We start from the raw sequence: 17,110 nt of genomic DNA, 5'->3' as shown, positions 1-17,110 counted from the left end.
GAGGAAAAGAGGTCCTGGGCCTCCTTCACAGCCGCTCCCTCACCACCCGACGCCTGGAGGAAGAACGCCTCAGAACACTTCAACCCCAGGGCATCAATGTGGACTTCACCAGTTTCCTCATTTCCCCTTCCCCCTCACCCCAGTTCCAAAATTCCAGCTCAGCACTGTTCCCATGACTTGTCCTGCCTGCCTATCTTTCCACATATCCACTCCACCCTCCTCTCTGACCCATCACCTCCATTCCCACCCCCATTCACCTATTGTACTCTATGCTACTTTCTCCCCACCCCCACCCTCCTCTCATTTATCTCTCCACCCTGCAGGCACTCTGCCTCTATTCTTGATGAAGGGCTTTTGCCCGAAACATCGATTTCCCTGCTCCTTGGATGCTGCCTGAACTGCTGTGTTTTTCCAGCACCACTCTAATCTAGAATCTGGTTGCCAGCATCTGCAGTCCTTGTTTTTACCTAGTCACAGCTAGGTCTCTGTAGGGGGAAAGAGTATGGGCTAGAAGTTGTGATACACAATGATACCTACGATACCAGTGTGAGTAGGTATTGAGGTCCTATGTTTATTCAAAGAAACAAGGGAACCAGAATGTAGGAAACTACAGGCCAATCAGCTTAACACTGAACATAGAAAAATGACAGAAGCAATTATTAAATCATTATGACAGGCCACATAGAAAAATTCAAGGTTTTCAGGCAGTCAACATGGCTTTGTGATAGGGAAATCATGTTAAAATAATTTACTACCATTCTTTGAATAAATAAGAGATGCTGTGGATAAAGGAACTGATGAATGTGTTGTTTGAGATTTCCAAGAGAACTGGGGCCAAAAGATTTGATAAGGTGTTTCATCAAAGGTTTTTGTGGAAAATAAGAGCTCATAGTGTAGGGTATGTAACATATCAGCATGAACAGAAGATTGGCTAGCTAACAGGAAAAAGAGGTAGGTCAATAGGTCTTTTATGAAACTCTGTTGGGCACAGGTGTTTAGATATTGCCTTTCCTACAGTTGCAACACTTACTCCAAAAGTGATAATAATGCAGCAGGAATCTGAACCCTTCCTTCACTTTCTCACCACATTTACCTGTTTCTGCATTGAATAGTGTATTGGACAGATTATCAGTTGCAGTCCTATTTCTTAATCTCTGACTGAACTCTTGAAATAGGACTTGTGTATTCTTTGTTCTTACATAAACTGTAACTTCTGGTTAGTTACTATTGTGCACAAAACATATCCTAATTATTTATTTGATAGTCACTATTTACTTTAAGAAGACAGCATGTGCACTGACATTTTAGAGATCATCTGATGCTCTTCAGTAAAGCTGCAGAAAGCTTTCATTGCTTTAATTTGTGGTATTCTCCTTGGATGATTTTGAAGTGATTCTAGTTACTGCTGCCTTCAAAAGCTCTTAATGTGTATATTACATCATAATCTTCATTGACAGAATTGTTCTGCAATTCCAAACTTGTAAGAGGAGCATCTAGATGACGAAGGAGAAAATACAACTAAATCTAGAAGGCGACTAAATCGGGAGACATGCTCATCAAATTCTTGCCCTTCAGTGTGTGGGAAACATACATACATTTCTAAAGAACCACCCACAATAAGTCTCTGCTTCTCCAGACAGGTTGCAGAGTTATGTCACATTCTACAAGATTTAAACCCAACCATAAGAGGGAGTTCACTGCATGTTGCAATCAAGGTCCATGCAGTTCTGAAGTCTTTGATAGACTGACCTGATTCATGCAATCAATCTGTGCTGACTGACAAGTAGGTGACTGACTTTGTTTGCTGAAGCAGTTTAATTGCTTTCCCCAGTAATATTCAGAAGGAGGACAGAGTTCTGGGTTTCATACACATTTTCACTGTTTTCCCCAATTCTAAAGTCTCAATAATTTCAGACAGCAAGAATTTTCACTCTATTGATCTGCAGTTACTAGCTGTGCATTATACAGGTTTGCTTCCTCACCTGGTGACAATCGTAATGCTGTTATTTTGTGGCAATGCCTCATTCTCCTACCCTTTTGCAGTACAGAACAAAATGTTTCTGTGTGACTACAAAGCAATGCAATCATTGTTAAATCAAAGAGTCAACCTGAGGCCCAACCGAGCAGTGCATCTCATGGCCCAATTTTCTATCTGAAGTATGAGCAAACTATTTGGGAAAGTCTTTCACATTGGTGGCTCACTGATGGTATAACAAAGTGCAATAAACGCAACAGCATAGTCCCTCAGTGATTTCTCCAGGAGTCAGCTGCCCCAACTGCCCCTCCACTCAACTACATGTAAAACAAAACCTATCTTCACTATGTCTATCCTGACCAACATCTTGCCTGTTATAATACCAAGTCACAACCAAATGGGCATGTATAATATAATTTCTATACTGTTTAGTAATGATCAATTATTTCCAAAGAAAGAAGAGTTGTTGTTTGGGACTCACTATTAAAGATGAAGAGCTGTATTACTCTTTAATTGTTATTCAAAAATAATATAGTCCATGAAATTAATAAGTCTCACTTCAGTTGATGTCCCTATGTCAAATGGAACATTCTGTTGCAATAATTGTGGGCGGCACGGTGGCTAGCACTGCTGCCTCACAGCGCCAGAGACCCGGGTTCAATTCCCGACTCAGGCGACTGACTGTGTGGAGTTTGCACGTTCTCCCAGTGTCCGCGTGGGTTTCCTCCGGGTGCTCCGGTTTCCTCCCACAGTCCAAAGATGTGCAGGTCAGGTGAATTGGCCATGCTAAATTGCCCGTAGTGTTAGGTATAGGGGTAAATGTAGGGGTATGGGTGGGTTGCGCTTCGGCGGGTCGGTGTGGACTTGTTGGGCCGAAGGGCCTGTTTCCATACTGTAATGTAATCTAATCTAATCTACATACTGTCTCTTTCCATTGGACTCCCAATTCCCTAAGTGCTGGGCTTGTTATGAATCATATGTTATGGCCTTGTCACTAGCAGTGCTTGCAAACTACCCAACTCCCTGTTAACTCAAGGAATATACACCGTTGATGTGAACAATACTACAGGATTTAATTGAATTGAAGGGTTATAAAGCAAATATGCACAAATAATTCATGTCATTAAATGTCAAACATTCAAGCAGAGTGCTGAAAAATGGAATTAGAGTAGATTTAGTATAGCTTTGGTGGTACATTGATGGACCTCTTTTGTGCTGTATGATTCCATGATTAATAAGGTCATCATTTTGTGAATCATTAAAAATTGTGTATAGATCAAAAACAGTGTAATTTTCATAAGCATTTCAGTACTGTTGAACATCAGTAACTACTAATGTCATCTTCTGTAGCCTTTATTCATTTTAACAGCAAAGCTAATATCTCATTGCACAGCAAGCTATTCTTCACCAAGGTAAATGCTGGCCTTTCCAGTCTAGAAACGATCCACTATCTTTGGCTGAAAGCTTCGACACTGCTTGGAGAATTCCATGAACACTTTCCTCTTTCGTTAGTGGTGCCTGATGAAATTACATTTTAAAAAAAGGTTAATTTAGGGATTACAGTAAACACAAAGTATAAATTTCTTAGTCTTTTACAGTGATAGTGAGTGGTGAGAGATGGAGGAATGTGAAAATAAGAAGGAGAAATTTAAAGTGACTGGCTGCCAGACAGGATGTTAATATTTGTCAATGAGGAAAACATCACAGCTCGGGAGTGGAATCTATTTTGCCAAGAGTGGGTAATGCTGGATCAACTCTCAAACCAGTTTGAAGTTGCCAAAACCTAGAAAGCTTGGATAAAACTGAACTAAGTAACTCTTCTACCCCTCCTCTGATACTGTGGCATCACTAGAACAGCCTGAGGACAATACACAAGATGTAGTAACAAGGTGATATTTTGCCCAAAACCTTCAAGGAACATATGGACAGAACATAGGCCTTTGGATTTTCCTGAGTCAGGATTATTCCACAACCTATACCATACAATCCATAATCAGGGGAGACAAAAGCAGCATTTTTAAAAAGAAACAAAGAAATTGGAGAGTTTATTCTTGGCATCAGGTATTAGAATAAAATTTGAGGTAAGGGAGAGGAGGAGGAAAGTGTGACAAAATTAACTAAAAAATAATACTGCAAATTAACTATTCAAGAATTAGATATAGCAATTTCAAAAAAAAGGATCTAATACTCAGAAAGGATGCAACACCCAATGTCCCAGTCCACTAGATATGATCATCATTATAATGATTATAATTTGAGACTTGATCTTAGTTATTTATTTCCCTTACTTTTTCACCACCCATATCTGTTTGGACCCAGCCAGGGTGCATTGAAACACTGATGATTCCATGAGGTTTTAATTCGTTCGCCAAGCACTTGGTAACCATATTCAATGCAGTCTGGTTAAAAAAAAATCATAAAAATCAACAACATTAATAACAGTATCAACAACAGCCATCTCAGGTGAATCTTAAGCCATGGATTTCCTCAAAGACATCACAGAAGATAACTAGGAGTATAGAATCACAGAACCCCTACAATGCAGATAAAAGCCATTTGGCCTATCAGGTCTGCACTGACCCTCTAAAGAGATCCCACTCAGACCCAAACCCCCATCCTATCCCCATAAGCCAGCATTTACCGTTGCTAATCCACCTAGCCTACATATCCCTGAACACTACAGGGTAATTTAGCATGGTCAATCCAACAAACCTCTACATCTTTGTACTGTGGAAGAAAACATGAGCACCTAGCAGAAACTCACGCAGACACGGGAAGAACGTACAAACTCTACACAGTCACCCAATACTGGAATTTAATGTGGATTCCTGGCACTGAGAGTCAGCAGAATCCATATAACATTTTGTAGATTCTGACTTTGGAAACAGGATAGGATTGAGGGTGATTTAGCAGTTTGGGTCAGAAATTTGCTAGCTGAAAGACAGAAGATGGTGGTTGACGGGAAGTGTTCATCTTGGAGTTCAGTTACTAGTGGTATACCGCAAAAATCTGTTTGTCATTTTTATAAATAACTTAGATGAGAGCATAGAATGATGGATTAGTACATTTGCAGATGATATTAAAGTCAGTGGAGTTGTGGACAGTGCGGAAGGACGTTACAGGTTATGGAGGGACATAGATAAGCTGCAGAGCTGAGCTGAGAGGTGGCCAATGGAGTTTAATGCAGAAAAAAGTGTGACGTGATTCACTTTGAAAGGAGTAAGAGGAATACAGAGTACTGGGCTAATGGTAAGATTCTTGGGTGTGTGGATGAGCTGAGAGATCTGTGTCCATTTGCATTAGTTCCTGAAAGTTGCCACCCAGGTTGATAGGGTTGTTAAGGCAGCATACGGTGTGTTAGCTTTTATTGGCAAAGGGATCGAGTTTCAGAGCCATGAGGTCGTGTTGCAGCTATACAAAACTCTGGTGCAAACGCAGTTGGAGTATTGCATTCAGTTCTGGTCGCTGCATTATAGGAAGGATATGGCAGCATTGGAAAGGGTGCAGAGGAGGTTTACCAGAATGTTGCCTGATATGGAGGGAAGATCTTATGAGGAAAGGCTGATGGACTTGAGGCTGTTTTCGCTACAGAGAAGAAGGTTAAGAGGTTATTTAATAGAGACATATAAGATGATCAGAGGATTAGATAGGGTGGACAGTGAGAGCCTTTTTCCTTGGATGGTGATGGCTAGCACGAGGGACATAGCTTTACATTGAGGGGTGATAGATATAGATGTCAGAGGTAGGTTCTTTACTCAGGAGAGTAGTAGGACTGTGGAATGCCCTGCCTGCACCAGTAGTAGACTCACCAATTCTACGGGCATTTAAAATGGTCATTGCATAAATATATTGAGGATAATGGAATAGCGTAGCTTAGATGGGCTTCAGATTGTTGCGCTGGCCTGTGAAACCATCGAGGGCCAAAGGGCCTGTACTGCGTTATAATGTTCACCAATTTTACGGGCATTTAAAATGGTCATTGCATAAATATATTGAGGATAATGGAATAGCGTAGCTTAGATGGGCTTCAGATTGGTTTCACAGGCCAGCGCAACATCGAGGGCCAAAGGGCCTGTACTGCGTTATAATGTTCTATGTTCTATAACTCCTGTGACATAGTGCTGCCAGATTCGGCAGGGTTTTGGGCCCTGTCGCTCAATTGCCCAGTTTTGCTATAATAACAAAAAAAAAGTTAGTATTTGTCATTTTTATTTACTGGAATTGATAGCAACTTCAGAGGCCTGGACATAACTGTCTAGATTTCTGCACTATCTGTATATCACTGTGTTTACACTTCACCATTAGTGCACTGACCTGGTTCCCATACTGTGCAATTTCTAACACAATCGTGAAATAAGAAGAACTTTCACTCTAATGCTTTGTCTGACTGTAACAATCCTCAACAAAGTTGCATCCTGTTGAATGAGATGTAATTTTTCTATTTAAAAGTGGCACTCAGAAATCACTGGTAGGGTTGCCCATCGCTAACTGCCTATAAATTGAGAGGCTTGCTAGACCATTTCTGAGAGCATATAAGAATCAACCATATTAATGCAATAATTACCTTGTTTTCCTCTTCATTTTAGCTTCCATTTTAACACAAATCATAGTTAGTTAACTACCTGAAACTTTCATAAAAAGTGAAGGCTTTTAAACTTCCTGTTTTACGGTCTGTGAACACAGTATTTCAACTTGATTAGTTGTATACCAGTTTGTTGGCATCACTGGTGAGAAATGTAAAGACATTGTCTTGATTTGGCAGAAGACTCAAACTGAAATGGAAATTTCCAACATGAAGGTTGTTACATCTTTGTGGACAGTTTTCTTCACAGTCAGCAGTGACCAACCTTGCCTCACTGTTGACTGTAAAATTTTGGTCACTGTACCTATAGCAGTAACATTCCAAGATTAATCCTACTGTCCTTTAATCTTCCCGTAACCCTTATTCCTCCTACACTTCAACTGTTTATTTGCCTTTGCACTTAAATCTTTCAGGTCCAGCACTACTCTAATCTAGACTTAAATCTTTCAACTGTTTCTGCCAATAGTTCCTGTCCTAGTGTCAAGTCTATATAATTTCTAATATCTGGTATTATTATGGTGAATTGATGGTGTGCGATTTGTAGGTTTTGATATCTTTACAAAAGAATCAACAGCACTTAAACTTTGATTTAAACGTTCACGTTTATCATTACTTGCTGCTTCTGTTCTCCATGATCCGACTTAGCCTGTGGCATTTAACATTTAACATATTTTGTCTACCGGCATACACTTTCAGTTGTTACAGTAATGTGATAACATTTTCAGAAAACAGCTTCAAGGACAAGTGGTTCACTTTGATACTGACTGATTGAATCCAGGGCTGAACTGAATGCCAGACCAATGAGATGAAGTCTCTAAAGTGTGTTTGGGGTGCTAGGTACAGGAGATCCAATCATAACAATTCTTAAGTAGCAATTTCACTAAAGGAAACATTGAATTTGGAAACCAAAAAAGCTACCATGCCTGAGGGCAAGGTTCAGACATGTTAAGAAAAGTAAATGAATTCCATTATATCTAACTACGTTGCATCAGTGGATGCTGAGGTTGTCTGAAAGAAATACACACCACCAGTTTATAGTCCAACAGGTTTATTTGGACTTCCAAATAAGGACTATAACCTGGTGTTGTGTAATTTTTAACTTTGTCCACCCCCGTCAAACCAGTATTTCCATATCATGAAAGAAATACAAACAGTTTTATCATCAGTAGCACAATCAAGCAGAACAATTATTACCTAGCACCTCATGCAGACAAAAAAGAGAAGTTCTTTTCATGTCTTGAAAGAGGTATAGACAATAACCAGTACAACTGATAAATTGTAAGTTCCTTTATACAGGCAGTCCTTTTTATTTCTGACTCATCATTTTTATTGTGTGTTGGAGTATACTGACCTTACTGGCCCGATAGGCGTATGCAGTCCCACTTTTGTCATTAAACAGCTCTAAGGAGGCCATTATCGAGGACATGTTGATAACTGCTGCTTTAAATTCATCATTCAGGCATGCTGCTTTTTGCAAAGATGGGAGCAAAACCTGCAGAATAAAGAGGAGTGACAGCATTAGTGAAAAATAGAAGTTGGAGTTGCTTTACTGAAAAATGATTTCATTTGAAAATTTTAAAAAGTTATAATGGGGCATTACCACAGGTGAACCTCTTTCAGGTTAAGCTCAAAAACTTTATAAAGCATGTTAATGAGATGTGGAGTGCTAAACAATAATGACAATGAATGAGGATAACAAAGGATAACTTCATCTGTCACTGCTATATTCTTCTCATCAGTACGTTCAATTACCAGGAGTCAAAAATAACTTTAAAAGAGATATGACCAGACAAGACAAAAATACATCTGAAATATTCTGCAGCGTATTTATAGAAGCTTTGCACATTTTACACAGCACTTCTTTTCTCAACCAAGCTTGACCCTTTAAGTGCAAAGACATTGATACCTTGCATTTGCCAAACCAATCTTTACTGATATCTGGGGGAGACAAAAGGCAAAGAAATGTGAATGCTGAAAATCTAAAATTAAAATAGAAAATGCTGAGGAAGTTCAGTTTTTCTGGCAGCATCCACGGAGAGAAAGGGATAGAGCCAGTGGCCTGGGTATTACATGTCTGTGCGAGATGTATTTCCGTGGGGTGGTGGTGGTAGAGGAGGGAGGAATGACGGCCATCAGATAGGACAACCCATCATCTTATACCCACTTGAGTCCATACCTATCATATGACATATCATATATAAACAAAGGACAACTGATCTTCTTAGTAAGCAACATAGTTTGGGGAAAGAGTGGGCAGGAGAAAAGGCAGCATACTTTGGAAGATGCTGTTTATCCTTCACAGCCAACCCCTCTAGTTGAGAGTATATTCCCTTCCATCCCATCTGAACAACCTATTTCAATGATTACTAATTATGACTTGATTAAGTAGGTGAGGATTTCAATTGTATTATGCATAGTTGTGGTTAGCTATAAAATACTTTCTGTAAGGAAGAATAACCATATGGTCCAGGTCAAAAGTAAGGTCATGGCTTTATAACTTGAACAAATACAAAAAAAAATGGCATTACCTTGGTTAGCATCATTGGTCCAACAACATTGGTTCTGTAACTGTTCATCATTGATTCAGGAGTAATTTCATTAAGGGCTCCACTATAGCTGGCGCCAGCATTATTTATGAGCAGATTTAGGCCATTGTTTTCCAATATCTTCTCAGCCTGAGAAGCACACTCTTGAATGCTGCCAAAATCATCAACATCTTTGAAACATCACAAAATAAAGGGTTAACTTGTATGTTTATACTGCATTTTCTCATTTCTAATGCAACTCATCACAATGCAGTACAAGTGACACAGATACTTGGCACTTCCAACACTCCTGTTACTTTGCAAGTTGAATTCTTGGAATGTAAGCATTTACATGTAAATGTAAATTTTTAGTTGAATTATGCTAAAAGGGATTACTGTCTTGCATATTTATGACTGCAGAAGAACTTGTTATCTACAGTTTCCCAACAAGTAGCCACTATTGATGCACACACACCTCTAAACAAGTGTTCCAGGTGACATTGCCAAGCTGATCCTACTCCCTGATGTCTTTATGAATGCATATCTAGATGAGATCTCTAAGCATAGGACCAGTTAATTATGCCCTAAGAATATCCATGCAGATTTATACAGATACATGTTGGCAAATGTTGGGGCCTTACTGTTCTGTATGGTTCAGTAGCTTTATATTTTAATTAAATGAAGTTAGTGATGGTAACAAATAACGTAATTTGAACTTGATGGGCCAAATGGCCTGCTTCCACATTGTAAGGATTTTAGAGTCTGTGATGTACAATTGGAGATTAAGAGTCTAGGAGCCACACTTTCAGCAGGATAACACAGCCTTCGGTGAAATACACACCATAACTGTGTACACTGTGAGAGAACAATATGTGCGTGTATGGAACAAGCTACCAGAGGAATTGGTGGAGACTGGTACAAACTACAGCATTTAAAAAGGCATCTGGATAGGTACATGAATAGTAAAGTTTTAGAGGGATATGGGCCAATGATTGGCAAGTGGGGCTAGACCAGTTTAGGATACCTGGTCAGTGCAAACAAGTTGGACTGATGGGGCTCCTTCTGTGACTGTACAACTTGTGTGTGTTGGGAATACTGTAATATCTTGAATAATGCTTGGAGATGGCTGTAACTCTGCATAGTTGGGTTTACACCTCACTGTGATAAGACTAGCTATCCTTGTGTGAGCAGGAAAATAAACAAATGTAAACCTGTTTCATTAGTCTTAGCAATTTGCCAAGTTTTATGACAAAATCAGAAGTCATATGACACTAGGTTATAGTCCAACAACTTTTGGAGTGCTGCTCCTTCTTTAGGCGAAATAAACATGTTGGACTATAACTTGTTGTCATGTGACTTCTGACTTCGTCCAATCCAGTCCAATACCAGCACCTCCACATCGTGGCTAATGAGTTTTATGACAACTGAGCATAATCATATCCTATCAATTTACACTTACTTTCTACTATTCCCACGGTGGTTATTATGTTTATAGTTTTGTCTTTTTTTCCTTAGCTTCCAACATTTAATTTCAGACTATTCTGTTACCATGTTCTGTTTTCGAAAGTTAGTCATAAAAATAAGAACCAATCTTTATCTGCTTTTACATTTATTTGCAGAGTTGAAAACTGCAAGCACACACCCATTAACCTAACAACCACAGTTTTAGTCTCATTATTTAAAATGGGTTCAAACGAATCACCACTTAATATCCATAATCAACATGCAATTACAAGGAATAACGTAAAGAGAAAGAACTACTAACAACATTAGCCAGCACAGGGACCAGGAAACTAAGTTTTGTGGTCAACTGCTTAGTGAGAATAGTGTCAAGAGGTCAATGATGGGTCTCAAAGACAAAGTGAAATGAGAGAGGGACTGAAGGGAGATAGGAAATGAACTAAAGAACAATGTTCGATAAGGTTTTAAGGTACTTGTCAATAGTATGCAATTGTTCACCCGTGCTCTTTTAAAAAGATTCTCTATACTCATCCCAACATCATAGGGCTAAGTATTAATTTAACTTACCTGTCTCCAAAAAGCCAATGTCATAAATTCAGCTAATCATTAATACCATTAGTATCACTAATATGAGTATGTGTATTTATTGAATAAAAGATGAGACATTTTTTTCGCCCAGAGGGTTGTGCAATTCTGGAACTCACTGCATAAAAGATGTGAACCTTCAACACAGTTAAGGTATATTTAGATGAACATTTGAAATGGCATTGCATCAAGGCTATGGAGCGAGTGCTACCTGACTCTTGTGGTGGCTCAGTACTGCTGTCACAGTGCCAGGGACCCAGGTACAATTCCAGCCTTGGGCAACTGTCTGTGTGGAGTTTGCACATTCTCCCTGAGTCTGCATGGGTTTCCTTCGGGTGCTCCAGTTTCCTCCCTCAATCCAAAGATGTGCAGGTCAGGTGAATTGGCCGTGCTAAATTGCTCATAGTGTTAGGTGCATTAGTCAGAAGGAAATAGGTATGGGTGGGTTACTCTTCGGAGGTTCTTTCTGTACTGTAAAAACTCTATGACTCTGACATGAATTTCATTATGTACTTACATTAAACTAGTAAGTTCAATGTATAAATTTGCTTCCTGACAAAGATGATATTCATTTATGTATATATAAATAAACATTTTTACATGTATGAATGTTTAAGTTTAAGATGGAGCCCTCAGTTAAAAAATTCAGTGTGTAGGAAAATTTACAATACGTTTTGTATTAAAATCACTAAAGCATCAATAATACTCACCCAACTTAAGCACTTTTATGTTTGGGAAGCTCTTTGCTAGGTTCATGAGATCCTATTGAGAACAGAGACTTAGACATTCAAGTCAAAAATCCTCTTAAGAAATACATATGAATATAAGAAATAGGTACAGGAAGTGGTTACTGGGCCTTGTGAGCCTGCTCCAGAATTTGGTAAAATAACCACCACCCCACCCCCATCCCATGGAGTCTGTGGCCAAGAGACAAAGTCTGTTGGTGAATTGAAGTTAACGTGTGTGCAAGCGTTAATAGGTCAATCAGGTCCTTGAGCCTGATCCAATGATCAACTAAATCAGGGCTTATTTATACACGAAGCTCCGTTTATCCACTCTTGCTCTGTGTCTTAGCATCCTTACCTTACAAGGATCCATCAACATTTATGGTAAAAAGCTTCAATTAATGCAACATCATGGGTTTTGAGGAAAAAAGTTTCATATTGCACTAACCTTGATGTAAAAAATTATTTTGTCCAATTTTTTTCCAAAATACACTTTATCCATAAAGTTTATAAAAGTATACAGCATGACTGTTCAAACTTGACACAATATAAGGTTCACACCAAATCAATTGTTCCAAGACAATATGTTACTCACTAAATTTTTGATCAGATGATTTTATAAATCAGTTATGTGTTATTGCATGTTAACCATATATCCTGAGGGTTTTTAACCAGTTTCCAGCCGCTCTGTTTCCTATTGTCGAAAAACTTGAGACAGAAGTTGCCCCAGCTTTAGTACATCCCTTTAAATATAATCTCAGACCTTAAGATGTGCCAGTCTGTGACACTCAAATCATTAACAGTGGAAGACGAATATATTTCAGCATACCAAAAACTATATTTCACCCAATTGGCAGTCTTCCAACTGGAGTGTATATTAATATTGGCGTGCATTCCTAGGATTAAATCATATCACATGATTCCTATGTCATACAGCTACTTGGAATGAATCTTTAAAAAAAAATGAAATTTCTTTCAGTTTCTTCCTTAGCAGGTGTGTAGGAAGGATTTGGCTGGGAACGCTCTTATCAGCATGGAGCTAGATGTTAGTACTCATTCGAAAGTTCTGGTGAGGAAACAATTTGCCGACTGACATCATGTTCAGAGGGTGTCATGGTGGCCTCACAGCACCAGGGACCTGGGTTCGATTTCACCCTTGGGTGACTGCCTGTATTTGCACATTCTCCCTGTGTCTGCGAGAGTTTCTGATAACTATGCTGGTTTTCTCCCATTGTTCACATGTGGACAGATTAGGTAGGTTGTCCATGCTATAAATTGCCCATAGTGTGCAGGCTACGCGGGAAACGCAGGGACAGGGTATGTCTGGGTGGGATGCTCTTTGAATGGCCCACTTCCAGACTGCAGGGATTTTGTGAACCGTCCAACAAGATCCACCGTCCAGTTTTCCCAAAGGGCGTGGAGGATGTTGTGGGGCCCGATGGCTGACTGATTACTTAAACTGACAGCAAAGTCCAACAGAATGAAGTATTTTGTGGCAACACAATAACCGGAAATACCGCTTAAAAATCTGTTGGGATATTTATTACAACTCTGAACACGGCAGTGATTCCCGACCATTTCCGTCGATTTGTAATTTTCTTTCCAGCGAGTAAACAAAACTTTAAAAAAATTATTTGTATCACAGTTCTCGGACAGGTTAAAAGAAAAGATTGACAATGTGGAAAGGTCAGAAGGAAGCCGAGACCCAGTACTGACCTGTGCTCGTGTGCTCTGGGGGTCCCTGCAGCCGGCCAGCAGGTAGCGGGGAGGCCGTTCAGCCCTCGCCAGCTGGTGGACTAGCTCCAGGCCGAGGCCACGGTTCGCGCCAGTCACCAGGACCGAGCTCAGCGCCCAGCTCTGCATTGCTGTGGCCCGCGGTCCTCCGCTCTCCGCCCGGCAGCGCTGCGAGACACACACAGTCAAAGCCAAGTGACTCACTGCCCGCACGATAATAGCAGCAGCAAGGGGGAGGAACTTCACCAGTAACTACAAACACGCAGAGCTTCAGTTCGGAATACACCTCAGCGTTTTTTCTTCTCTCTGTATTTGCATCTTCCTCCACCTCAAGTCATGGTCCAGTATCCTTTAGAATCCCCAAAAAGTGTATTTTTTTATTCCAAATCTTCAGCAATAAGGCTATTCATTAACTTCTCCCCACTGTCCCCTGAAGGGTAGCAGCACTGAGGTGAACCTCACAGTTTAGTTTTGGTTTTGCTGTCAGTTTTGTTGAAGGTTTCTAGGCCTCTAACAGACTTTCTTGCTGCATCTTACCAAACTCACCTCATTGACTATCCAGAGTTTAGATTAGAGTGGTGCTGGAAAAGCACAGCAGGTCAGGCAGCATCCGAGGAGCAGGAAAATCATTAACTACCCATCCTGGCTGTAAGGCACCCTTCCTATTTGAGACTAGCCCTCTCCTACCACTCCCCATTCCTGGAACAAATAGCCATTGCCGGGATATTCTGAGATGGATCGGAATCGCAGGGGGTTTAAAAGGTGGCAGGGGTCCCCCCATGATACCCACCTTAGGTTGGAGATCATGGGGAAGTGTAGCAAGATCATGGGATAGCTCTCAGCACGGACCCCTACCCCCCATTCTGTATCCAATACAGTGGTACATCCAAGGGGTCGTGAGTGTGTATGATTATGGACTACCTCAGTGACAAGCAATTGGCTCAAAGGTAGGAGAGAGTGGATTGTGGTAGAGGGTTGCTTTTTGGACTGGAAGCCTGTGACCTGCAGTATGCCACAAGGATCGGATGTTCTACTTTTTGTTATTTACATAAACAATTGGGATGTGAATGTAGGAGCTATGGTATGTAAGTTTGCAGATAACACCAAAATTGGTGGCGTAGTGGATAGCAAGGAAATTTACCTCAAAGTACAAGACCTTGATCAGATGGGCAAATAGGCTGAGAGTGGCAGATTTAATTTAGACAAAAGTGAGGTGCTGCATTTTGGTAGGGCATGACTTATACACCTAATAAGAATGCGGAGTGTTTCCGAACAAGGAGATCTTGGGGTGCAGGTTCATAGTTCCTTGAAAATGGAGTTGCATGTAGACGAGATGGTGAAGAAGGGTTTGAGTTATAGGGAGAGACTGAATCGGCTGGAGCTATTTTTCTTGGACTGTTGGAGTATGACGACTGAATTTGTATGAAATCATGAGGGGGATGGATAGGGTGAATAGCCAAGGTGTACGAAATGAGCTGCCAGAGGAAATGGTGGAAACTGGTACAATTATTATATTTATAAGTTTAAAATGTTTAGACCAAAAATATGGTGGTATTTTCTGGGTTTGTAGATTGTGAAGGAGCAAAGTTGGCCTTTGGTAGAGTGATGTGCTCTTCCTGTCGGATGTGGGAGATTAGGGAGAGTTTCCATGTTCCTGATGATAATGTCTGCAGGAAGTGTATTTGGTTCCAAATCCTATCAAATCGCATGGATCGGTTGGAGCAGTAGTTAGAGGCAATGAGTAATTTACAGGAGTTAGGATGTGATGGACAGCAGTTATAGGAAGGGAGAAAAGCCGGAGGTACAGTCAGGTGGATGTGTTAACTCCAGGAAAAGTAGGAGGGGTAGGCAGGTAGTGCAGGAGTCGTTGTGGCTATCTGCATTTCAAACAATATGCTGTTTTAGAAAATGTAGGGGGTGATGGACTCTTGGGGAATGTAGCATGAACAGCCAAGTTTCTGGTATTGAGACTGGCTCTAATGTAATGAGGGTTATGTCAGGTTTCAAGCAATCTATTGTGATAGGGCACTGTCTAATCAGAGGCATAGAGGCCAGCAGCAAAACATCAGAATTGTGTGTTGCCTCCCTGGTGCCAGGTCAAGGATATCTCAGAGAGGGTGCAGAATGTTCTCAAAGGGCAGAGTGATCAGCAGGACATTGTACACATTGGAACTAATGACATAGGATGGCAAAAGAATGAGATTCTGAAGAGAGAATATAGAAAGTTAGGCAGGAATTTAAAAAGGAGGTCCTCGAGGGTAGTCGCATCTGGATTACTAAGTGCTACAAGCTAATGAGGGTAGGAATAGCAGGATAGACCAGATGAATGCATGAGGGGGGACAAGGGTTCACACATTTTTGGGTCATTGGAATCTCTTCTGGACTAGAAGTTGCCTGTACAAGAAGGATGGATTGCACCTGAATTGGAAAGGGATTGATATACTGGCAGGGAGATTTGCTAGAGCTGCTCGGGAGGATTTAAACTAGTAAGGTGGTGGGACCCAAGGAAATAGTGAGGAAAGAGATCAATCTGAGACTGGTACAGTTGGGAAAGGAGCAAGTCAAACAGACAGGGCAGGCAGGAACAAAGCAGAGAACAAGTTAGGATTGAAAAATTAAACTGCATTTACTTCAATGCAAGAGGCCTAACAGGGAAGGCAGATGAACTCAGGACATGGGACTAGGATATCATAGCAATTACAGAGATGTGGCTCAGGGATGGACAGGACTGGCAGCTTAATGTTCCAGGATACAAATGCAAGAGGAAGGATAGAAAGGGGGGTGCAAGAGAGGAGGGGTAGTGGCGTTTTTGATTAGGGATAGCATAGCGTTACAGCTGTGCTGAGGGAGGATATTCCTGGAAATACATTCAGGGAAGTTATTTGGGTTGAACTGAGAAATAAGAAAGGGATGATCACCTTATTGGGATTGTATTATAGATCCCCTAATGGTCAGCCGGAAATGGAGAAACAAATTTGTAAGGAGATTTTGGTTATCTGTAAGAATAATTGTGTGGTTATGATAGGGGATTTTATCTTTCCAAACACAGACTGGAACTGCCATAATGTTCAGGGTTTAGATGGAGAGGAATTTGTTAAGTGTGTATGAAAATTTTCTGATTCAGTATATGGATGTACCTATTAGATAAGGTGCAAAACCTGACCTACTGTACCTATTAGATAAGGTGCAAAACCTGACCTACTCTTGGGAAATATTCCTGGAAATACATCCAAGAAAGTTATTTGGGTGGAACTGAGAAATAAGAAAGGGATGATCACCTTATTGGGATTGTATTATAGACCCCCTAATAGTCAGAGGGAAATTGAGAAACAAACATGTAAGGAGATCTCAGCTATCTGTAAGAATAATAGGGTAGTTATGGGAGGGGATTTTAACTTTCCAAACATTTACTGGGACTGTCATAGTGTTAAAGGTTTAGATGGAGAGGAATTTCTTAAGTGCATACAAGACAATTTTCTGATTCAGTATGTGGATGTACCTACTAGAGAAGGTGTAAAACTTG

General features: G+C 40.4%; 1 protein-coding gene across 1 annotated transcript; it reads right to left on the bottom strand.

The window, feature by feature from the left end:
* Positions 1 to 3,027: 3,027 nt before the first annotated feature.
* Positions 3,028 to 13,838, bottom strand: LOC122562682 (C-factor-like). The gene is made up of 6 exons (XM_043715754.1): positions 13,570 to 13,838; positions 11,839 to 11,890; positions 9,086 to 9,273; positions 7,909 to 8,049; positions 4,264 to 4,374; positions 3,028 to 3,493 (listed from the first exon to the last, which is right to left on the bottom strand). Exons 1-6 carry the CDS (start codon positions 13,714 to 13,716, stop codon positions 3,380 to 3,382), a joined length of 753 nt encoding a protein of 250 aa, XP_043571689.1. The 5' UTR covers positions 13,717 to 13,838; the 3' UTR covers positions 3,028 to 3,379.
* Between the last annotated feature and the right edge of the window lie 3,272 nt (positions 13,839 to 17,110).

Source organism: Chiloscyllium plagiosum, chromosome 25 (assembly GCF_004010195.1).
Source record: "Chiloscyllium plagiosum isolate BGI_BamShark_2017 chromosome 25, ASM401019v2, whole genome shotgun sequence".
NCBI lineage: Eukaryota > Metazoa > Chordata > Chondrichthyes > Orectolobiformes > Hemiscylliidae > Chiloscyllium > Chiloscyllium plagiosum.
The sequence above is the reverse complement of the archived record's forward strand: the minus strand, read 5'-3'. Positions and strand labels throughout refer to the sequence as shown.